The 24848-nt window shown below is 42.5% G+C and overlaps 1 protein-coding gene across 3 annotated transcripts in view; it reads right to left on the bottom strand.

Moving 5' to 3' along the window:
* Window positions 1-24848, bottom strand: part of kidins220a (kinase D-interacting substrate 220a) — a 46501-nt gene that overhangs the window by 6007 nt on the left and 15646 nt on the right. For all 3 annotated transcript variants that reach the window (XM_082516213.1, XM_082516214.1, XM_082516215.1), the window contains exons 20-26: window positions 23978-24215; window positions 22508-22599; window positions 19994-20138; window positions 19391-19553; window positions 5415-5593; window positions 3182-3393; window positions 2332-2445 (exon numbers count right to left, since the gene is read on the bottom strand). In XM_082516213.1, coding sequence (XP_082372339.1) covers window positions 2332-2445; window positions 3182-3393; window positions 5415-5593; window positions 19391-19553; window positions 19994-20138; window positions 22508-22599; window positions 23978-24215 — 1143 coding nt within the window. The remainder of the gene's footprint in view (window positions 1-2331; window positions 2446-3181; window positions 3394-5414; window positions 5594-19390; window positions 19554-19993; window positions 20139-22507; window positions 22600-23977; window positions 24216-24848) is intronic.

Genomic DNA, 24848 nt, shown 5'->3' with positions numbered 1-24848 from the left:
AGAGAAAGAGATTTTGTTTTCGCTGGAGTCAGCTGGCTTTTACAGCCATAATCTTTGCAGACAGAGCGGACTGCGGAGGACATAGAGACAGAAAGAAAGATCCATCTAGAGAATGAGACGTTTCTCACTCTGCAAAGAAAAAGCAGAAGTTTCGATTCACTGAAGGCCTTGAATAAGGCTCCTTGATTCAGACACCAAACGTGTCTTCTAAGAGCGTGAGTGAAAGCATGAATGTCTGCGGGTGTGTCCGTGTGTGTGTGTGTTTGTGTGAACCCTCCCAGTGTGTGTGTGATAAGACTGTAATTACAGCTGGGCTGAGCTCAGGGCTGGGCAGAAGGATGGGGAAGAGGAAACAGAGCTCTGTGAGGGAGGAAGCGTCTTGGTAAGGAGATAAGCTCTACCAGCGCTGGGCTCATTGTCAGTATATATGTGTGTGTCTGTCTGTACGTGTGTTGCCAGCCCCAACAGTTGCTCTGATGATAATCCCAGCAGCCAGAGGAATCCATACTCGCACTTACATCAGCTAGGCAATTACACTGGGATAGGGCTGCTTATATATCCCCACACTAGGAATTACACACAAATGTACACATACACATTTGCAGATTTGTAGAAATGCAGGGACACATGAGCACGACACAAAGAGATTAAGTACAAACCAAAAAAGGGAAGGAAAATGTGAAAATTTATACTAAGGAGGAAAGAGCACAAGGGAGATACGAGGAACAAAAATTGGTATTAAAATATAAGAGACTGATGAAGGTATAAAGGATTTTTTTTTTAAATTAAAGACACAAAATACAGACAGATAAGAGTTAGACGGAATGAACATTACTCAGTAATCTATATTTAAATCTTTCATACAGCTCCTCTAAATGCTTGCTGGCAGCAGCCTGATAAGTGCCTTTGTGAAGCAGAAATCTCCCGAGTAGCGTTATCATCAAATTGTTCTAATACTGGCTGATTTCTCTTCAAATGTGTGAATATCTGGATGCAGAGGCTCACTTCTTTTCAGTGCAACTCCAAGCATCCTTGATGTAAGTTCACAGGACCTCTACATCCATTTACAAGAAGAAGAAGAAAAAAAAATCCAACCCGCTGTTGATTTTTGCACACTGCCCATCACTTATGATGGGCACAAAATGAGCAATGGGCAGTGTGTGTTTTTGGCTTTCGTTTTAAGACAGACCATTTTTGATCCCACACACTTTTCACCAAGACTTCGCAGTGTGAAATATCCATTTATAAGAGAAGTAGAGATTGCAGTGTGCCAGAATCAGAATTAACTTCATTCAGCGTGTTATAATTACATGTGTTATTGCTTGCACACTCCTTAGTGGGGGGTAATAATCACACCGGATGCAGCTTACTATGAGTATTTAAGCAGTCTGCAGCACGCAGCAGGCGTGACAGCTTATTTTAGTTCTCCTGGCGTTTGTAAACCACTGCAACAAAATAAGTAGCCTGCCGCACAACGAGGCATGCCTGTTATTCGTGCAGCATGTGAGGTTTAAGCATCAGGCCTGCAGGCAGATAATGAAGGACTACTTTTTTTGTTTTTTGCATTAGTGTTGAGTTTGTATGTGCGTATTACACGTCCGCTAATGTTAGTAAGGTTACCATTGTGGGGTCAATGGGGCTTGTGTGGAAGGCTTCGCTGGCATCCTCTGCAATAATGTCCTGATATGGAGTGCAGAATGGAGACAAGGATTGTACAGGGAGACGTGTTAACGAGGGTTGGGGTTATAAGCATGCAGCCTACTGGGAGGACCTTAAACTTCTTAATTTGCAAGGGTAAGGCTTTACAAACAGAGAAATACCCCCGCTAAGGTCAGGACCTGGACTGTGAATGAGAACAGTGATAGTGAAAATAGGGAGTTATAAAATCATTGAGAGGAAATGAAGAAATTTAAAACTAAAGCATATAGAATCACTAACAGGACAAATGAGGTGTGCGACAGAAAAGGAAGTATTAAAAAAAGGAAAGGAGGTCATACTTTGCGGTTCACAATGGACTTCACAGCACATTAAACACTGAGTGCTAAAACTCCACGCTGTCCTGAGCCTGAAATTTTACAAGTTTAATTATTTAATCTATTAACTTAACTCTGTGTATGTCTAATCAAATAAGACTTTTCTAGCTGCCAGGAAGCACTGCTCAGATGTCATAAACTTATTAACAAAGTGAACCAGAAGAGTAAAAAGCGTTTAAACTTTCAATCGATCCAGTCAAACAACGTCAAACACACTATTAACACTTCTTTACGGTGTATGTGCTACGGTGAGATGAAAGCACGTGTGAAATGCATTTAGCCCAACTTCTTTACTTACAAGTCCACTGGTGTCTTGCGGTTGACCGGGTGGTTTAATGGAAGGACGCGAGGATGAGGGGACATGGTGGGAGAAATGCCGTGGCAGGTGATACACGTGATGGGGGAAATAAGGCTACGAGGGGAGAAAGAAGGATTGTGGAAAGGCAGGCAGGAAGACAAAATAAAACAAAAATCATAAAATCATATAAAGGAGCATGAGCATGTGTACATATAACAGGAAAGGATGCTGGGGGGGATATCATGGTCATGCGGCACTGTCCAAATCTGCAATGTAGGTCAACTGATAAGGAATAAAGGACTGGGCAGCTAAATCCAGTAACTCTTTGAAATCCATCTTTATTTCAATAGGTGCTTTCTGACCAGAGGAGCCAATCACAGTTCTTAAGAAAAACAATGAGTAAATATTAGTAGAGATTGAAGGACTCTGATATTGGCTGTGTGAGTCTGCACTCAGTGAAAATGACAATCACAACAACCAAAGTAGATCTGAATCAATATGATTTAATGGAGACTATCAATGGTCAAGGATCAGATTTGGAGGCTAACATCAGCAGCAAGCTGCTGAAAGAAGCTTCTGTCTAAAGGAAACAGCTATTTGTAACACTACCTAAAAGAACATCACACTGCTTTCAACTATGTCCTTGCTGTATTTCCTTTCCGCCTACATTTTTCCTAATTCCTCATTGGTATGTTCTCACATGGGACCACCCCAGTGGGTAGTCCTTAGACCTGTTTGGCCTGAAAGCACCTATTGTGTGCCATTTTTGGGTTGTTAGCATTGTCATTTGGCCATATAGACACCTTTTAGAGTGAGTTGTAGGTACAGGATGTAAGTCATGTTTCCTCACCCGGTTGTAGAAAGGGTGCTGAGGGCCAGTCATTCCACTGAAGTAGGCACTGTGTGGCTGAGGAGGCAGGGATCCGGTGAAGGAGCCTGCTGGGGAGCAGGCGGCAGAGTGTTGGGTGTAAACTGACTGGGGACGGGCCGCTGCCTCTTGGAGGGGCAGTGTGGGATAGGTCACTCCTCCGATGTGCATCTGCTCCCTGGCCGCACGCACATCTAAGAGACGGCAGAGGCAGGGAAGAAGTACAATGGAAAGAGTGAGAGAGAGAGGAAGGGTTTATCTGTGATGCTGATTATCATGTCTTGGCGATGACTATAAAGACCCTTCAGATCCACCCACACATCAATAATTTAGCTTTATTTCATAATCTCTGGAGAGTTTGGACAGTTGTGAATTCAGAGGAAAAAAACTACATATCAAACAGCTGACGTACATGCCGGCAAAATTCTTTGATTCTCAAAGCACTGCAGGGAATACAACAAGAACATTGTTCGTGAACATGTTCTCCTTATCCCAGTAAGAAGAGAGTCAAACAACTACAGACTGGAAAGAAAATTAGCGCAGATGTTACGATTACAGAGACCTTCAACTGTGAATTCCACTCTCACATTGATTCCTATTACTCTGTTTGCTCACAAACAGCAGGCGTGTTGATATTCTCTGTTTTCCAGATTATATGCCAGCCACGTGACGTTTTCTGGCACATGCAGCTCTTTGCTGTCCCCGTCAAATAAATTCGCCCATGTAAACAAACAAAGAGGACCATGTGAACTCATAGACATCATCCCGTAAGTGCTTTGCTACAACCGCTTTCACACGAACCATTCTGACTTTGAGAGAAGTCGTGGAGGAGGTAAGTAGGGAGCTTCGGTTAAAGCTCCCAAATTAAAGTTAAATAAGCCCGAAGACAGAACAGAGTAGCTCTGTGCGGCTGGCAAGAAAGGAAGAACCAGAAACAGAAGCAGGCACCAGAATGTCTCCTGGTTATACAAGTGGCTGCTGAATGACACGCTGAGTGAGACCCAATCCAGCCTGTGAACACAATGGGGGCCTTATGATGTGAGTCAGGCTCATGGGCGGGTATCACTGACAGCACTGCCCACTGGTTGGCCACAGGACACTGGGCACCAAGTACCAACTGGTCAGGGAGGGGAGCGCAGGGAGTTCGATGACTGGGTAGGAGCGTTGGTCACCTTCCGTTTCGCCGTGGATAAGAGTGGAGGCACAAACGCCCACAGTTTTGAGCACGTACAAACACATGTTTCATGGATGCATACACTACACGCACCTTTTTAGGAACAGAGTACTGTACTTACAGATCGGGGCGTTTGGTTGTAGTACTTTGTCAGCTGCGCCCTCCGTGACTCAAAGTTGTTTCAGTGGAACAGACTTTCTGTGTGTGCGAGTGTGTGTTTTCTGTGGTCTCATAACGCTATGATGCAGCAGCTTCACACCAGGCGTCATCCACACTCCTGTACGGGCCGAATGGACGCTGACGCACGGTAGCGAAAGTACAACTCCGCTCTGGCTTACAGTTTAACAGTGATGCACTATTACGTCAGTGTAACTACAAAGTGTGAAATTTGGTGCTGCACTATGGCCAGATTGGAAACGGGGAGCGAAGGCATTGTCCTGATCGTACAGCGCTGGTCGACATTTGATTGTTTGGAAACAAGACCCACGCTGTGGGTTACTGAGAGCCCCTGCAGTGGGCGATTTTAGAGCAAACCCTGCTACAATGCTATGAGTAATGCCACTGCCAAATGAGCTGGCACTGCACCGGACACATTGCATAGAGGACAGTTTTCAGTGTCTCCATGCTATTGTTCACTATTCAGTTTGGGGGTTTTTGTCCCATCATAACAGCTAAATCATCCACGTGCCAACTGAGCTTGTCCGTTTGCTGAAGATGTCCATGAGATGTGGCTGAAAGCTTCAGAGGCAACAACAGAGTTCATCCCCTTCATGCTCCCTTTCCTTTCCCCAGATTGCAACAAAATAAAACAGATTTGGATGTGGTAGACTGCACTCCCCAGCACTATCATCAAAATACCAAATGAGGGAATATCTTTTGAAAGAATGCTAATCCCTGCAGGAGAGCACAGGAGACTGCCAAAGAGCACTGAAGTTGTTCTGACAGGATATTGCAACTCAAATATCTACTAACACTATGCTATTTATGGCAGGGTTTGTTTTTTTTTCTGCCATCTGTAAAATATACCATGTGTGTACAGACCTGCTATGATCTCCCGCAATTTGGGGTCCAAGTTAACAGTGCAGGGCAGAAACATCTCCACATCTCTGGCAGTAAGAACAGGCGTCCTGGAGGAGAGGAACACTTCAAAGCTGCGGATGTCTCCGTCGATCTCCAGCAGAGGCTCCACGTCCTTTGTGGTCGGGATGTTCTTGGAGATTCTTTAGAGGAATGAAGAATTTTTGAAGGAGTTATTGTAGTGAATATTTACCTTAATTGATACTTATTAAGACGAAAAATGCCAAGGACAACAAAAAACACATGGCACCACTGACTATTTGAGGGTGTTTAGAAATGTGATGTTTGCAACCACTGCTGGCATGACTTATCAGAATGTATGTATGACATTAGTTAACACCATTTTACTACATCTTGTATTGCACGTGAACACTAAATTAGAAATCAGAAAGGTAAATTACCCTTTGATCAAATACTTTAACAATACAAATAACAGAAATTTAAAAAGCACCAATTGGAAACAATATTACAATTTGACACCTTTTACTCCTCTTTATGAGTTAAGAACCAAAGAGAGCACAAGGATGACGACAAACTATTCTGTCTTACTGACAAATATGGCATAAATATGTAACTGCATGCTAAATTCTGACTTGTGGATTCATAGCAAAAAATAGAAATCATTAAATTCTGACAAAAAAAGGAAAGAGGAAACAACAAGCAGTTCTGTTAAGATTGAAAAGATATGACAACGGTCATCATCATCATGAGAGTAGAGAGATAACTGGATTTAGAAAAAGGCGAGATAGTGAAAGCGGGGATGTTCGAGTACAGATAGAGTGAGGGATGTTATCTTTTCTGAGCAGAGGAGGAAACCTGAGAAGATGACAATCAGGGTAATTTAGCAAGCAGCAGACGGAAGCGCGTCATGATGTGCTGCTACGGTTAACGTGATGTTTGTTATCACAGGCCCTAAGTAAACACCACGTTTGGAGGTTGTTCTGTTTCTGCATGATTATAGTTTTCCTGGTCTATACAGCAGGGGGGAAAAAGCTGTACTACATGAAGAACTTTAGATGAGAACAATTTATCGACGCTGTGTTCAGCTTATGGAATATTCCATTTTAAAACACTAAAATTAAAATTGTATAAACCAAATTTTAGACCCCGGAAATGCTGCATATGGATTACAAATGCTGAAAGGTTATGAAGTGAGGACTTTTATTTAAGCTGAATAATGTTAAAAGTGCTATCACAAAATCACAGAAAGGGTAAAATGAGGCCAAGGATACACAGGATACAAACAACAACAAGCCACAGCAATCAGTACATCTCGACCGATCCTATCATTCAGACAGGAAAATATGAAACTTGGAGTGACTTATGACACCGGCCATTCATCATGAGAGTATGCAGCTCTTATCAGATGAATGAGGAGACTTCAGTGGGGAGTAGACATTTTTCTCATCTCGGCTTCCATTTGTCATCCAAACCCTTCATCATTTTCTCAGTAGATGCTTTTCTCTCCCTACATCTCCCTTAACCTTCCCTCCTTACAGATCAACCTCAACTCACCCTCCTCTAATACATCATCCAGTCTGTCTAGTGGTGAGCTGTGCAGGGAATACAAGCTGGAAAAGTTGGGGTTTTTCTCAAAGACTGAGCTGTTTTCAACAGTGAACACAGACTCGTCTTTCTGTGACTTGATTGGATGATTAGTACGGCTGCTGCTGCTGCTGCATGCTAGCTAAGTCAGGATGAGGTCAGCATCTGGCCAGAGCTCAACACAGCAGACTGTTAGCTAATAATCCAAAATATAAACTAACTTAATCTGGTTAACACGGTGGCCTGAAATGTCCTCCATCAGCCCATTCCAGTGAAGTTCTCATACCTCAGTGATGGGTGGTCACAAACAAGTCCTTTAAAGGTGCAGAACACTCAGTTACAAGTTACATAATTTCCATTTCTGGCTGTTAGTTGACACTCCAGACTGCTTACAGTGAGTGAACAGGTAGGGCTCCAGTCCTCTGTTCAAGGACATTTCCACAGGACAGATGGCTGGTGATAGACAGGTCTGCTGCTGCAGCGCTAAAACCTGTGACCTTGTTGCAGGTTCATGCTCAAGTCTGACAAGAAATACTGACATTTGGGTGTCTTAGAGAGACATTCTGGCGTGTTTGGTAGTCATAATAAATGAAAAATAAATATATGACATGCAAATCCCGCATGTTGATAGCATATACATTATTCCAGTTGAATCAAGTGAATGTTTTCATATTTATCTTCCCACTCAGGATCTTCTCTTAGAACAGCCCAGGTGGCTCACAGCAACCCTTTGTACCCACCCAACTGCTACTTAGAAAAGACAGTGAGGAGTAGGGATGGGTACCGGTACCGGACATAAATGGTAGTAACCAGACCGAAAAGCAGCGCACATTTCGGTGCTTTATTTCGGCGCTTTTTTTTCCTGAAATGTCATACACTTTGGATTCCAGCCAATCATTTTACCTTTGCAAGCGTAGTAGGCGGGCCCAGGTACGTACGTTCTTTTAGAGCAGAGCTACAGATTAAAAATGCCCAAGGCGAAGCGGTCAAAAGTCTGGCTGTACTTCACAGCAAAAGATGCAAACTCAGCAGCCTGCAACAAGTGCTTTAAGCTGATACTGTGATACTGTCAAAGGAGGTAACACTTCAAATCCGATGAAACACCTGGCGACGCATAGCGTGTTTTTAAAAGCAGAGAAATGCGCCGTATTTGATAGCTTGCACTGTGCACCGTGCACATCTACTGCGGGTGTGGTGCCTGTTATCGGACCCGGAGTTTGCAACATCCCCCAAAAACCCAAAGAGGAGAGTCCTGGCCCCTAGCCCTGCCAGTGTAGCAGAAATGATGAGGATGATGATGGCAGCAGCAGCCGTTCTTCTCTGCGTGAGTAGCTTAATGTTGTTCGTGTGTAATTTACGTTGAGTAGGCTAACCACGTTATTACATTAATGCATGTAAGGTGAACTAGCAAACATCATCATAGCTACATGCGGCTGTCTTCTTGTTTGATGGCAGATACTAACTTCACCCTGGCCAAAAAGGCTAAAATGACCAAAGAAAAAGTGGAAAACAGTTAAACATGAGAGGTTTTTGGACAAAGTTTGTGTTTTTCCCCCCCCATTGTTTAAGCACTGCTTCCAGCCAAGAGTGATGCCATAAATCCCCTATAGCTGCAGAAAAGGCTAACATTGTTGTCTTTTTACAAAAAAACAGCTAAACACGAGAGGTTTTTGGACAAAGTTCGTGTTCTTCATTCTTTAAGCACCGGTTCAAGCACCGTTTAAGCACCAGCACCATTTCAAAAGTACCAGTTTGGTACTGGTATCGGATAAAACCTAAACGATACCCATCCCTAGTGAGGAGACAGAAAAGGCTGTGAGTAGAGAGGACAGAGCAGCACAGCTGGCTCCAGTGGACAAAGCCCTCTCAGTGTTTCTTCCATTAGAACCTTTAATAAGACCCAAAAAGTTGAGGAAGCTCATTGTTGGCACACAGACGAACCCTCTGCTGTGACCTAGCGGATAAGTGTGATTCTGAAGGCACAGCTGTTACCTGAGTGTACATGCACGTAAGCACCACCACTGATGGTGTCAGCCTGAGTGCTGATTCAAATAACACTGACGAGAACAATTATGTAATATCCACTGCAGACACCTGGGCAGTCAGGATGGGAAAATTCAAAGGCACAGATGAAGGGTGGAGTATGTGTTTAAGCGCATGCGCGAGTGTCTGTGTGTGTGTGTGTGTGTACTGTATGTGTGTGGGGGTGTTTGGTTCCTTTTCTCATGAACTGTATTAACCCATACACAGACTGAGAGAATCTTGTGCTTTTCCCCATTTCCAGCTGGCTTAGTGCTGTTTATTTGTGGGTCTGAAGACACAGACCAACAGGAGCCAGTGAGTCACACACACACAAACATGCACACACACAGAGCACTTCCTTTTGCTATATAAAGAACATCCTCCACAGACTTTCTAAGGAATCTTATATCTTTTTATAGGACCATCTAAAATAACTCTGTAATGTGTAAACAGGAAAAAAAATTAGAAAGGGCTCCAATTATGAAAGTATAACTGAGACTTATTATGCTTAGATGTACACACAGACAGAAATTTTGGTCTACTACAGACTGTTTATATTCATAGATTTATTATAGCCCGAGGAGTCATATGTTAGATGATAAGTTACTAAGAATTATAACTGAAAATAACTCAATAACTCATTTATCTTGTCATATTTTCAGACACATTTGCTTTTGTTAAAACTGAGACAAGTTTCACAAACAAATAAAAAACCCTTAATTTATACTGGACAACAATGGCAACCAAGAAACTGGCTACAATGTGCATAATTCACTGAGTTGTGTGTTTGCTCTTGGTAATGCACAATGTGCAAGCATACAGGAGCACAGACAGATGTCTCTTCTAAATACAACTGGATTTGCTAAGAGCAAGTAAAGTACATCCATCATGCCCAGACAAACTGTGAGAGAATAAGAAGACGACTAAGTTCCCAACTACCTATTCAGACAAGAAAGGAAAGACAGACACTGAGTGGAAATCCTGCTTCAAGGAGGACCAAAACGTGAAAAACAAAACAAATCAACAAATAGTGGAAAAGGAACCCCCCCCACCCCCCCACAAAATAAGCATAAACTGTACATAAAAGATGGATATAGCTACTGTGACCCATTGCCATATTGGGTTTCTGAAAAAGAACATGACAAACAGCTGATTTAGACTGGTAAAGCCTACAACGTAACCTACTTAAGCAGCCGACGGCATTGCCAGCATTCATGCGTCTGCATGCTGTATTATGTGTTAATCATCCTGTGGTTGTGTCCCAGTGTATTATATGCACTGGGACACAACCCAGCAAATTATAGTGGTGTGAAAAAGTGTTTGGAAGACTTGCTGTGGTAAATGAAATCATGAATTCTGCTTTCTACCAAAACATCCTGAAGGAGAATGCCCTGCCATCTGTTTGTGACCTCAAGCTCAAGTGCACTTGGGTTCTACAGAAAATGGAGACTTTGGCGTAGCCTTCGCTTGAATCCGATTGAGATGCTGTGGCATGACCTTAAAAAGGCAGTTTAGCTCGTTCACCTTCATTTAGAAAATGCAAGTATAACAAACATACAAAAAAATGGGAAACACTTTTCACACTACTGTAAATCTGGTGCAAGCTACGACTGAAACAAATGAAAAGCTAAGACTTTTTCCTTTCTCTATACATCCATTGAGATCCATTCTGACAGTTTCAGCAATCTCCCTCCAGGAATTTGCTGACATGTGCGAGTCCCTATATTGAGGCTATGATTATTACACCTTATATAATAATATATTACCATAAATGATATTTCAGTACTAATGGACTGAGAGCTAACAACTTGACTGCAGGAGTCTGGGTAACACGCTGAAATGCATGTACCCATTAAATGATAAAAACACTTTTAAAATGAGATACGACCACTTAAAATGCCAATATCTAGAATTCCTATCGTTTGAGATGTTGGCTGCAAATCACTATGGACTAATTAGTCATTCTTATCAGAAACCAGTTGCTTAATGAGAAGTTGGATGTTTTGTTTGCAGTGTCCAAGAAGCCACTACACTACTTTCAAGCAGATGAAGAAAAAATTTTCAGCAGCCATTTTTGTAGCACAATAGGCCCATTGACAGGACCAGGCTTATAGTTGCAGTCATGCAGGCGCACAGGTCCAACCTCTTGCTGTGTGGCGTGGCTACTGGGAGCTTTCTGGGCTTATCCAAATGCTAATAGGTCCCAAAGCTGACTGGGGCATAGCCTTTCTTCTCCTCTCAACTCCCACACACTGCAGCTGATGGGAAGGAGCAGAATTCATCTCGCTCGCTCTCTCTTCAGTACTCTCGCTGGGCACAGAAAGTATGAATGTGCCACTTGACTTTGCTTTATAGCTGCCCACTGTGCTTATGGGTGACATTCGCACACACGCCACAAAGAGGTGGTCTCTCTGCCAAACATTTCCATAAAGGGGCCCAAAGACAGAGAGATGCCTCAGAACAGACAACCGCCTGTGCGCATTGTGTTTGAGAAGCTCAAGAGTTTCGATGTCAGACACTGTGCGACCAGTACAACAATGTGTGGGTGAAGAAGTTAACCAGGCCCGGGTCCGGCACATTCCTCTCCTGGTCAGAGTCATGTCAGAGCTGCTGGTAGTGTCTACCCAGCATGTGGATGAAAACAGCGAGGCCCTCTCTGGAAAAACAGTGGACAGGCGAGTTGGCGCGTGGATTCACAGCATCAAGGCTGAGGGAGGTTATTGTTACAATGGAAGCTGCCAAGACCTCCACCACCCAAAGGCAGAGGGGGAGAGCAAAAATATGTTTTCACTTTAGATGACGCCATGTTCTTTGTCTCCTTAAAAATCCAGACGCATTTCCTTGATTTAAATCAAATGCTTCAAGTACTGTGGACACCCCTGTCTCTGCTTTCCTCTTCGTCTCTAACCTTCCCTTTTCCTTGCTTCCTTGTCTTGGCAGTGCCAACTGACAACTTGCGGCAGCGTCTGCTTTCCATATACATTTGTGGCAAAGTTAAGTCCAGTAATTGAAACTCTCTTGTACTAAGCTGGACCTGTGCATCCCAAAGCAAACCACAGAGACAAGCAGGCTAATGGGAAACACACCATGCTGATAAAAACCAAGCAGTTTCGGAGCAAGCGGCCTCTCAGTGAAACGGGCTCAGGGCTCAGTGGTTCCGTGAAATGTTGATTAAACTCATGTGTAGCGCCGAAATGGAGCCTCCTTGTTCCAGACCCCAAAAACCTTAACTGAACCCTCCACTCAGAGCAACTAGGGCCTCATTCTTGACAAATATTAAAACAGTAAACCTCAACTTAGTGATTTACGCACAAGAAGAGAGTTTGGAGCATCCTTGGGTCATTACACAGTTTGTTCATTGTGACAGTAATTGCACCATGAAGCTCATATCAGCACATGTGGTTGTTTGATAGCTGTAATGGCCAGTTGATAGGCCATATGATGCTCGGTTAAGTGGGGTGGACTGCTAAAGTGAAGACAAATGGGCAGCTGTAGATTATGCAGCTGGAATAAAAATGAATCCATACAGTGAAAAATTAATATGACAAACAAACTTGGGAGTCTCAGACTGGACGAGCAATCCTGTTCAACGTCACTGAAAGGGATACATGTGTCAATAATAAGAAGAGAAACTGGAATGAGAAAAAGAAAAATCAATGAGAATGTGAGAGAAAGAAAAGGAAATTACTGTGGTAAAACAAAAGCTTCTCCAGTTCAATTTGCATCCAAGTTAGAGGCAAGGATGTAAAGCCTCGCGTGATTATTAAGGACTTTAAAAAAAAAGCAGACTGTTTGAGCAACTACTACAGAGGCTGACAACAAGATCACAGAAAGTCAATGATAATGTAGAAAAAAAGCACCTGTGAAACCTTTCAGAGGCTAAATCCTCAATATGTTTCTCTGGGCTTCTTTGCAATTTCCGTGTGGTTTCTGCACACATATTCTAACAAGCCCTAACCTCCATTGACCTTTGAAGGGCCAGGATGTTAATGTCAGTTAAGAGCCGGATGTGTGTGTGTGCGTATCAAGATTGCCCGTGGCTCCCGCAGTGGCTGAGTGGTGAATCTCACTGTCCCCTTAAAGGTCAGCGCCGACCCTCTTGTAACCCTGTGCTGCTATTTATAATCAGCCCCCACCTTCTAGCAGTTCCAGCACAAAGACACGGGAAAGCACGAGAGAGATCAGTGATAATGCTCAACACTGCAGAAATACCAAAGTATCAGGCGGCTGTCAGCTTCTCAGCCCTCTGCTCTTTTTCTTCCATCTAAGTGTCACATTTAAATGTTAACCCAACCTTGTGGTCTGATGGATGGGCTCTAAGACCGGAGCAGAGGTCAGCCAGAGGTGTAGCGGTGGGGCTTTTACTGCATTTAAAAATGATTATTTGTGCTTTGTACAAAAAGAGAACAGAGCAGCTCTCTTGTTTCTGACCAATTAGACTAATCCTTCAACCTCGGCTTGCAGGCACAAATGAAAAAGGCTTTAAGGATTTTCTAGCAAAGAATGCTGCACAACGTTCTTTCCGGTAGCCTCCCTGCACAAATACACACAAGAGCAGTCAAAAACTCCTCTTCCACATACATACACACACACACACCTCCTCCTGTGTCACCTGTACACACTGGCCAGAGCTGTCTTTTTTTTCCTTTTACATTTTAAGTAGCTCAGTAGGGGTTGGGTGGTGTTGGAGCTGGCTGAGGCTGATTCATGCCTTAGTCAACGCCAGCAAACACCTGAGGGATGCAAGAACGACAGAGCAGGCCAAATCGACCCACACGCATACGTGCACTCAAGTGGAATCAGCAGAGGACCGGTTTCACTAATATAAACAGCCACGTGGGACCCAGGGGACATGTGCATGAATTTCTGTGTGTGTGTCCACCACCTGGACTATCTCACTTGGAGCAGCAGCATCACCTGAGGCTTCAAATACACCCGAGACGCTAGCACACCAATGGCAAACGCCTCATGCGGTAATCCTGCTGGTATCTGGTCTGATCCTCTGTAGTATTCACAAGCTTTGGTTCCGTTACCTTATTTTACCTCCAGAGACAGAACTCTTTCTTCTTGCTCTCTTTCTTACCTCCCCCCACCCCCCAACTGTTCCTGTTTTTCCATCTTTATCTCACACCAACCCTAGTTTCGTTTTTGTCTCCGTCTGTCTTTATCTTCCCTTCAGTCAGGTGGTCTGTCAGCACACTAGTGTGTAGACTCAGTGGCGGTGTCCTATCAGCGATGGAGCCAGAACTCTATTGAGACACAGGTGACTTCACATTAGCCTTTACAAATTCACACACGTTTGGAGGCCTCTTGGCAAATGGCAGCGCAGTGAACGATCGAATTACCAGTTTTACTCTGTATTTCACTGAAATACCTCCTGGGTACAGGGACAATGGGCTCTCTCAGAGGACAGAGAGAGGGAAGAAAACCATTTTGCACATTTGTCGTGCAGCTAGATTATAGAATGTGTTGCAAATGCGACAGAACTCCATATGAATGGGCTGTATGGTGAAGAATAAAGACTTTTTTTTCTTCATTTGAGGGCAGGAAAAGTTCAGAAGTGTTCATTATAACAAAAGAACAGGGTCTCGCCATTTTTTGAGTCCAGATTTTTAAGAGCTTATTAAAAGAACTCCGCATAAAGGGAATCATCAGCGTGAGCTTTGGAATGGCGCTTTTATCCCTGCACATAATTGCAACCAAATTACAATAATTGTGCCAATTAAAGTAATCCCGAATGAAGAGAGTGTCATCTTAATGTTTCAGTACTTGGGATAAGAGTCTCCCTAATTAAGAGTGAATTGGTGGGCTGCATATTCATTCAGACTGTGATTAGTGGAAAAAAAAAAAGTTTTTAAGTGTCCATCGAGTGGCTGGCTGTACATCACTGAAAGGGTGATTGTTTAGCGTATGAACGCTGGGTCAAGCCAACAAATCGGAGGTGAAAAGAAGATGAAAGGATGAGAGAAACGGTTCGTTATTCACAAGCCGTGACCTGGTGATTAAAAGCACAGAGGGCACAGAAAGTGGGAATTTTTTTTGCCCACAATACTACAAAACATAGTGTCACTGTGTTTCTAAATACAAATTCACCTGACAACAATTTCTCTGCTGTGTTCTGCTTCCTGCACTGTGTGAATGTGTGTGAGTACGCATGTTTGTTGAACACAGCCTGCATCTCAGGGTCTGATTAATTACACCGATTCTCAGAGGAGTTGGGGGTGACATATGTTCTTGCACTGGTGTGAGAGCTAGCTAGTGTGTGTGAATTTTTGTGAGTTTTCTATCAACTGCATGCATAAGATTTGTGTGTGATTTCATGTGTGCACCTGTGTAAATTGCAAAAACTTGTAGTGGCAAATGAGTTTCAGTTGAAACATGCACGGATGACAACTCCTGAGTGTGTGTGTGAGAGAGTGTCTATAAGTCCATGGCATGCAATAGTTTGTGTGTATATATATGAGTGGGTGTGTAATGAACAGAAGATTCAGGTGCAACGCCAGAAACACACTCCTGAGTGCAGCAGGGGCATCCTGGCACACACAGGGTACCAGATGTCAGAGCAGTGCAGGAACCTGCTCAGTGGACCAGTGACACATTTTTTTTTCTTTTTCTAGAGCTGAAAACTGGATCTGGGCGTCCAGGAATAAACTCTCTTAGGACCCGACTGAACCCGCCCTCACAGATGATTAGATCCAAGTATGTTAACCCTACATCCAAAATTACTTCACTGTGAAACAAATTATCAAAAAACAAGTACAAGTCATTTGAAAGTCCCTGAAGATCCTGCAGTTAGCATATTTAAATCACATCCAAACCCGAAGATATTCAGTGTTTCAGAAACCAAAGAAAGCAGGAACTCCTTTGGTTCTGGTTCTAGCTACTTGAATGCCTGGAAGCAATATTTAATTTTTTCCACTAAAAAATAGCAACTTATCACATATTTTTGCCAACTGACTCATCCACTCACTATTTACACTCCTCGTGTCTTCATTGCTTATCCTTTCTCGTTGTTCTTTGGGTTTTTCTCTTTGCTAATACCTACCTTCTGTCAGCCATACTGCTACACTATAAAGCAAATTATTTGCTAACTTTGCTGGTTTGCTTTTTATTTCGTCATTTAGACATTTGATTTTTTTGCTGATTGTTGACTAATTCTGCATAATTAATTGCTGAACACCATGTCCTTAATGCCTATCCACTGCTTTTAATCTTCAACTAATGACAAAGAACAGAAAAAAGGACACAGCTGTAGTTAAGTTTAGAAAATATATTCTGATCACTTATTTTAATTTTTTTTTTTGCTTTTTATTCACAAATACAAACCCCCATGGAGACTAGTACCAACCGTTCACAACAATAATAACAGATGTGTATTCAACATCCTAAAACTACTTGTTCAGACATTTAAATTCACTCTACAAATGAATTTCCATTAGATGGCAAAATGTAATATAATGATGCTGAAAAAGCTCAAGGAAATAAATATACAGCAATAACCGCAAAGCAGGAGAGGGCCAGGGTAGCTATAATCATCAGGTTTCTAATGGCAGCTAAGAAACAACTCCTGAGAAGAGACAATAACGAAGAGGAAGTAATGATGTAACCGAAAATGATAGTCATAATGCTGCAGGCTCCAGATCCAATTTACTAATGGAAAGAAAAAACTCAAAAGAAAGATTTGGGTTTGTTAATTTGACAACTACAAATTGAAGACTTGCAGATGCTGGTCTAAAGCATCTGAGTTTTTGTTTTCTTCTCAGGTTCTGTCAGTGTACTGGACACACCACAAGGCTGCCTCACTCGCCCAAGTGTTTTTTGCAATTTCCCCTGTGAAAGTAGTGACACAAACATTTTACCTATGCTTCGAGTAAAAGCTTGACTGCTTTGGACCAGTATCTCCTTCAGACAGTGCCGTCTTTGTTCCTCACACACCTCTTTCCCTCAGCTACCGTGCATGAGCCTGGGCGGCCCTCAGTCTTAGCATTAACGATAGAAATCGCTGAAGTTATTAACCGATTACGCATTCTCCATCAGATTAAGACGGCTGTACTAGCCTGTTCCTGCAACGGGAATCAGAAGTGAGCTTTTCTCTGCACGCCACGTCCTAAAATGACAGTTCACAGCCCTTCATTGATGCTTGTCAATGCAAAGCAAGTTAGTGAAAAACATTTAGCTGTTTCGAAATCCTGTCTGTTTGTGTGAGATAGGAGAGAAGGTGGGTAAGCATTTCTGTTTATTATTTCTTAAGAGTTCAGCTCACCCCCTTCACTGAAAGGCCTGTGTGTATTCCATAATAATTTACAGTGTGAGAGTTAATTTAGTTTTAATGTATGGGGCATGCAATCTGAACTGAGACCAACTAATGGTGGTTAGCCCCATTTAAAGCACGTTTGTACTTATGAAGATGGAAACAGAAAAAAATATTTAATTGCAACCACAGCTGCACTGTTTTCAGTCTTATGGTTAACAATAAGTTTATTTTTGATGCTGTGGTATACTTAGCTGTAGACACTTTTACAAAGAGAGGGCAGAGAAGAGGAAGAGCTGCTGCCTTGTGACTGAGATGCAGGGCGACAGTTGACCTATAAGGGGCTGACTCACCCCCCACGTTCACTTCACCACTAATATATTCACTTAGTAACGCTCAGGGGATGTGCAGTTTTGCTGTGTAAAAAAGGCTGTGCATGACAACTCGCACACATGTTTGCAAAATAAAACACAACAAAGAATAGATGAGATCTGAACCACATGAGCAAAAGGATGCTAAGTATAAAAAAAGGAAATTATCAAACTGGTCAAAGTGAAGCTGTGAAACGAGACGTGGGTGGATGTGTGTATTTTTTAACGCTCTGAAAAGGAAAGCAAATAAAAGAAGCTATCCACTTCTCAAACAGGCAGGCAATCCCCGAGACCCCGAGGTTCGTAGAGGTCAGTCAAGTGCCCATCCGTCGTTAAAGGGAATGAGACAGAATAACTCATCCAGAACAAAAAAAAGGGCCTAAAGAGCCTCAGATCATATGAAAGAGGAAGAAAAGAGCAGAGACAGAAAAAGACAGACAGACAGAGGCCTGAGTCTTATCAGCGGAAGATTGGTGTAGGAGATAAGGCCTCTAGGCAAGGCGTTGTGTTTAGCCTGTTCGAGGCTTCCTGTCATCATCATTAAGCCAGCTTCTTCGACGGCCACTGCGGAACAGAGCAGCCATTTGGAAAGACACTCAGCGAGGAGGAAGATAAAGAAAGACAGGGCCGTTGGTCAAAAGCAAGATGATGGCTATATTAGGTCTAATGAGTAGTCTAAGTACAACCCCATGCTGCGGTAAGGAGACTTGAATCCAGGCCTTTTGTTAGATGTAGAAACATCAGTTTTTATGGCTCTCTTATTTTCCACAATAATTACAGCAAAAGTAAGAACGTTTCTTTTAGGGTCTCCAGTGAATGCGAGTAGAGTAAACATACACAGGAGGAAATGTAGTGATATTTTTTCCCATAAAATGCAGAGAGAAACGAGACATTTAAAAATCTGCATTCTGTAGTGCCATATGGAAAAAGAAACGGTAATAACTTTTGTCCTTTAAAAAACCATAGAGCAAAAATCCAGTCTAATGAGGTAGTGGTTTGTGTTTGGAGATGGGGGATGGAGAGTTGTCGGCTGAATCTAGCTGGCTGAATAGCTGACAATAACCGTCTGTGACACTTCCCTGCCGCAGGAGTCGTGGGCGCTAGTGTATTGTGACAGAGTGCAACCTTTAAAGGCCAGCGATTGATGCACAACAGCGCCCAAACCCAGCGACTCAGCCTCTATCGGTCTCCTCCTCTCGTCTGCGGTGAGCACGCCTAAAAGCATTCATGACCTCACAGTATACACACACAGGGACAAGACTTTACTGCTCCTCTTGTAGACTTTAAAGAATTAGTGTCCCTTTGTGAATCTCGAATCCGGGCAATAACTCAGTCATCATTCGCCTTGAACATTATGGTCAATTACAAAATCTGTCTGACAGTTGCCAATTAGTGTGGCACAGCCTTTGGCACTACATGTGTACAGATTATCTCGCCTGCATGGAAAACAAAATCCTCTACTGCCACCTGCTGGTTAGGGTTACTTAAACAGAGAGCAATAAAAGCAAATTCTTAGCTGACATCTCAGGCTTTTTATTCCGGCTTGAAGATGTGGAATTTTACTCATCCAAATACATCCATCATCTAATTTTCACTTAGATAATTTAGTTGATGATCAGTCTGCTAGTGCTGCCCTCAAGTTAGAAAGAGAATGAATAAAAGGCAATAAAACAACCCGGGAAAGAAAGGCAAGAAAGTCAATAAATCAGATCAGTAACTAATCAAAAGATGATGTTTCTGTGTGTGTATACCTCTCATAGATGGTCTTGAGAGTAACCTGATCAGACATCCCATCAGCCTCTTCCAAGTACAGGATGATCCATGATGTCCTGTAAGGCCACTCTTCTGTCAGGTTTATCCATGACGCCAGTCGATCCCAGTTGAAGATGATGTGATTGGCGCGTAACAGACGACCTGCCAACAACGAATCAGAGGATTAGGGGCCACAGAAGTCACTTCCAATCTGCTTAATAACAAACATTTTCTTTTGGCTGCATCATTGACTTGTATAACATATAATGGTTTTGCTCACAAGCACTAATCAGCTATAGGGGCTTGTTGTGCCAACTTGCTTAAAAACAAACTGTCAGTGGTAGTGCCAACTGTTTTTAATCTTCTACTCTGTTCTATTACTGTACCCCTTGTGTAATTTATTATAATATATTTATAACCTCTAAATCCTAAGTCTGCCAAGCCTTTGTGGTTAAATTAAAATTACTGTTTAAGCTTACAAGCAAAATGTACTCTTCATTAAAACAGAACTCTTGAAGCGCGGATGTTGATGTAAAAAAAAAATGGCTTTATTACTGTAATAATATGTACAGTTCCCAAGCAGATCATGGTTAATTCCTCACCTGTAATAGAAACAATGTTGAGCAGCCTCCTCATGGTCTGTGGGCTGATGTCACAGAACCAGTCCTCGGTCACCAGCAGCTTGGTCAGGTCGAAGGACATCTGTCTGGTGAGGGTCCTCTGCATCTGACGCCGTCGGTATGTGTCCTTAGCAGACAAACACTCATTAGCATGAGGCTGGAGATGGTACATGCTGCATTTTACTTCACAATAAGTTACATAATGGATCGCCAAAAAACACTTTACACGAGGGACGTCCAACTCATTTTATATCGTGGGCCACACTTTGATCTTAAGTGGACAGAACCGGTGAAACTACATAATAAATGCATAAAATTACAGGAAAGGTTCTTCTAAGGTTCTTCTATATTTATAAAAAGTCTTCATAAATACAGTTAAAAGTTTAAAATCTGTGCCCACATTCACATTTTCTAAAGCTGTTTAATGAGCCAGATTGGAGTCTTTGCCGGACCGACTTTGGCCCACGTGCCTTATATTTGACACCACTGGTTCACAGTATATAATAAAGGGACCAGGAAAACAGGAAGTGTATTCTAGCCACACATGGAAAAGAAATACAGCAAAGGAACCATAGAGAGCCATAAATTTTTCCTGTTTAATGTTAGACTTCTAAACTGAAACTGCAGCAGTTATTGTGGACCCTGACTGATGTTTGTGAGAACGCACCCTTACTGTCCCGCTATGTGCATCATGAGACCAGAGGAGAGGTTTCATGATCACCATGTGATCTAAGACCATTTTAAGAACCTTTGCTTCATTAGACTACGACTACATCTAGATGGGATCATTTCTATATTATTCCACATACCCCATATTTGAGAGAGAGATTTTATTTTAAAGTATCAGCAGCACCACAATAATTTTTAACAGCAAACACTACCTTACTCTCAACATAATCCAGTTAAGGTTTATACCAATAAGCCCTGTAAAAGAGATGTACATGGGTTTCTTTCCTTCCATATAACCAATCTCTTAATGGCCATGACATACACAGCACTAAATCTCTGTGACTGCACAGAAGAAATCAAAGAGCCGCTGTCCAACACTGAAAAGTCATGACACACAGGCAAGCTATTGACACAGATCTACCGGAGAACATCTGTGATGATTTCAGACAGCTGCAATGGTCATGAGCCAAGACAAGCCTTTTGGTTGACTTTGAAGTTGTAACACCAGTCTCATGACCTCTTTCTCAGAGAGATGAAACATATGGCCACCGCTCAGTCTGAACCAAAAAGGTCTATCATAGAGACACCTCTTTGGGGCTAGCTTTTTGGTATTTATTAACTTTTTCTGTAGCTTCACAGTGTCAATGGTTTATTTTGATGATTCCTTGAAGTGCTAAGAAATACTAAGCAGCAATTAGTTTCAATCCAATAAATGTTAAAATACTACAGAGATATTTACAGCATCACACTTAATTCAAGAAGTCACAGAATTTCAGTGTGAAGAGAGCTCATAGTCAATTTGCCCTCCTGCCCCCTCATTTTAATCTCCACTTCTAGAAATAGGGCCCTCCTGCCAAGTGCTAGCTAGCGGCATATAAAAAGAGAATGCTGACCTGTATTAAAGGGGCCAACATCAATAATGGAGGATGCTGGGTAAACCCAAGGTACAACCAAATGTCAAACAAACAAAAAAACAAGAAAGGAAAGTGGGAAGGAAAGGGGGGATTGGGGGGAAGGTCTCATAGGAGGGTGGAAGGCATCAGCGACAGCAGCAGAGTCACTTAGCCTCCTGCCAGCAGACCTGGTGCCAGTGTTTTGTCACAGGGACCCACTGCTGCTAGGCCTTGTCATTAGGCTGTGGCAACGCAGCAGGAAGGATAAACAGCCATTACATCAATTACACCAGGAACCTTGGCCGCACACCGAGCACCTCTCTCTTTTTGTCTCTGTGTGTCTCCTTCTGTCCTCTGGCCTCTGCACCGCCTGCCAACACCACGCCTGTACTGAACCCCTCCTCCTCCCTCCTTCAGGGAGGAGGCTGAAGAGAGATAGCAGTGAAGGTTTCTCAGCCAGAATATCTCACACGAAGCCAATGTTTTCTGGTCAAAGAGCAGTGAACTGGCAGCTTTTTCATTTTGTTTGATTAATATGTAGAAATCAAACGTGAATATTAAGTACTTTCCTAAACAGCGTGGGTTTTGGGGAAATTATTGAAACAAAAAAAAAAACCCTGCCTGCTTTCATATTGTGTCCAAAGCTTCTTCAATGTGCTATTGCAGCCTTTTTGATTTGGGTATTACAGGCTGGTGCAAGCAGTGAACACTCCCTGCTTAAAGTAGAATTTGGACTAATGACACTTTGGAGTTTTTTTATTTGATTTTTCTTTTTATTAACAATCTGTTTTGAACTACCACGGCTCTTCCTCGTCTTCTTAACTTACAAACCTAAAGTTAGGAAATCAACCACTGATGTGTGTTTGTAAATCCCACCAAAATATTACATGTAATACTTTTTTTTTTTTACAAACTTGACTTGAATAGCTGTTACCCTGCGGTTTAAGGCATTCTTGCTGCCAAGTTTGGCCTGGTCTTGAGCCAGGCTGCTTTGAGACATCTTCTTGTCCGTGTCTTCATGCCATCCTAGAGAAAGGGATGAAGAGGAAGAGTCAAAGTGTCAACAGAGACGATCAAGCATCACCAAGTATTAGATGTAAAACAGTTTATGAAACTATGAGTTTATAAAATGCCTCAAAGCTCTGTGTAAACCTACTTGTATATATTAAAGTGACCATATTATGCCCAGTTACAAGTTTATAACTTTAATTTGTGGGTCAACTAGAAGGGTGGGTCATGGTTTTCCCTTTACTATACAGGACCACTTTTTATTATCTCACTGAAACGTATCATTTCAGCTGCTGCCTCTTTAAGACCCCACTTACAAAAATTCCAATCTACTCTAGATGGGTCAGCTTGCCTGGAGCGTTGGCTAATTAGCGTAGTTCTATGAGGAGGAGCTGCCTTCTTAGAGCTAAATGGTAAATGCCCTGCATTTGTATAGCGCTTTACTAGTCCCTAAGGACCCCAAAGCGCTTTACACATCCAGTCATCCACCCATTCACACACACATTCACACACTGGTGATGGCAGCTACATTGTAGCCACAGCCACCCTGGGGCGCACTGACAGAGGCGAGGCTGCCGGACACTGGCGCCACCGGGCCCTCTGACCACCACCAGCTAGTGGCTAGTGGCTAACAAAATCCTGGGGTGTAGCCAAGAATATGATCCAGAACAAAAAAAGTCTTGCAGAAGTTGCTACCTTACATAAAGCATAACCTTGGTGCAGAGATGATCATGAGCAAAGGAACAACCCGTTAAAGACATTTGCGAATCTAGATTGCTTTCTTTAAAATAACAGGATCAAGAACAGTGCCCGTCGGTATATTTTTCTACAAATGTACTATGAGGGAATTGCTAACAAAAAAGCATTCACATCTACAAAAGCTTACAAATTTTGATGCCTCAGTGTGACAATTCCAATATACTATTGCTCTGGCTTGTGAAATTAGCCCCACAATGTGCTAACATTGTTATGGGGACACTGCCAAAAGTAATCAATTGGTTATTGGGTTCCTCACATGGGGGAAGTGCACATTGTTTTTGCTCTTGCAACCAGTAACAGAAGACTTAGTGTGTTTGCACTTGGTGAGACATTTTAGAGTTAGCATGGCTTCAACAAGTAAGTAAAAATGGTGTGTCAAACTAGCTGCTGAGTGGAAATGTTTGTTTTATTGTGACATAGATGTGGGGGAAGTAACACTTGACCTACAAATGAGGTGCTTTAAACTGTTCAGTAGCAGCACTCTATTGTGGGAGAGATTAACTCCCTTTGTAGTAAACTTTGGGTGTAACTTTGCAGACTTTTTCACACACAAAAAGCTATATAACACACTAAAAGACGACAGTAAAGAAAAAAATAAAGCACTTTAAAAGGAAGACGTGTAGCCTTTGTCGTGTACCTTCACCAGACAGTGGCTCCCCGTTGGTGGGTGCTGCCATGCTCATCTTTTTAGCTGTGTTAAATCCTCTGCTGTTGAGGAACACGGGCAAGTGGACAATGTTTCTCATGTAGTCGTGTCCATTGATGTTTGAGTCTCTTAGCACACTGTTGAGGTTTTGGTTGATAGCTTTGATGATAATATGGGGGTCACTGGCAAAAATGGAGATAAAAGGGCCTTTAGAAAAGAGGACCCTTACCTGGAAAGAAAAAGAAACACCATAAGAAAGTTTTTCAGTATCTTTCAGTTGCATTAAATATATGTTTACAATCTAATCACTCCATGACGCGACACCTCGAGGTAGTCAGTCAGCTGTAGTACTTAAACATAATGACTCCTGTGAGAGCTTACTGTCCACAGCACATGGTGCTGGGGAATTCCACTCGACTAACTAAGAGACATTGTCCAAGTGTCACAGGACATCAATTTGTGCTAGATGCAGTGCTGGTTTGTTAACCCGTAGCCAACAACCCTAAGGCTCGCCTGCAGGACGATGAACCTCCTGTCCAAAAGCAGCTGTCAGCAGAATCAAGTGAAAATGTTTTCACATGATGTCTGCATCTTTAATGCACATGATCTGTTAGCAAAAGTACACAGACTGAGAGAAAAAAAATTACATTTAGTTAATTGACAAATGTGTTGTTTGAGTCTCTCTCAAAAGAAAAAGGTTATGGAGTGACTGGGACATGCTTGCAGAGATGAGAAGATTGCATTAGCACACAGGAGGCTGCCGTCTTCCCTGGGATTACTTCACCAAATAATAACATTTGGCTAAAGGAAATTATATTAGAGCAGCTGGGAAAAAGAATCTAAACTTGGAGGCAAGCTGAGG

Source organism: Aulonocara stuartgranti, assembly GCF_965226115.1.
Source record: "Aulonocara stuartgranti genome assembly, chromosome: 19".
NCBI lineage: Eukaryota > Metazoa > Chordata > Actinopteri > Cichliformes > Cichlidae > Aulonocara > Aulonocara stuartgranti.
Note: the sequence above shows the minus strand (reverse complement) of the source record. Positions and strands in the feature narration are given on the sequence as shown.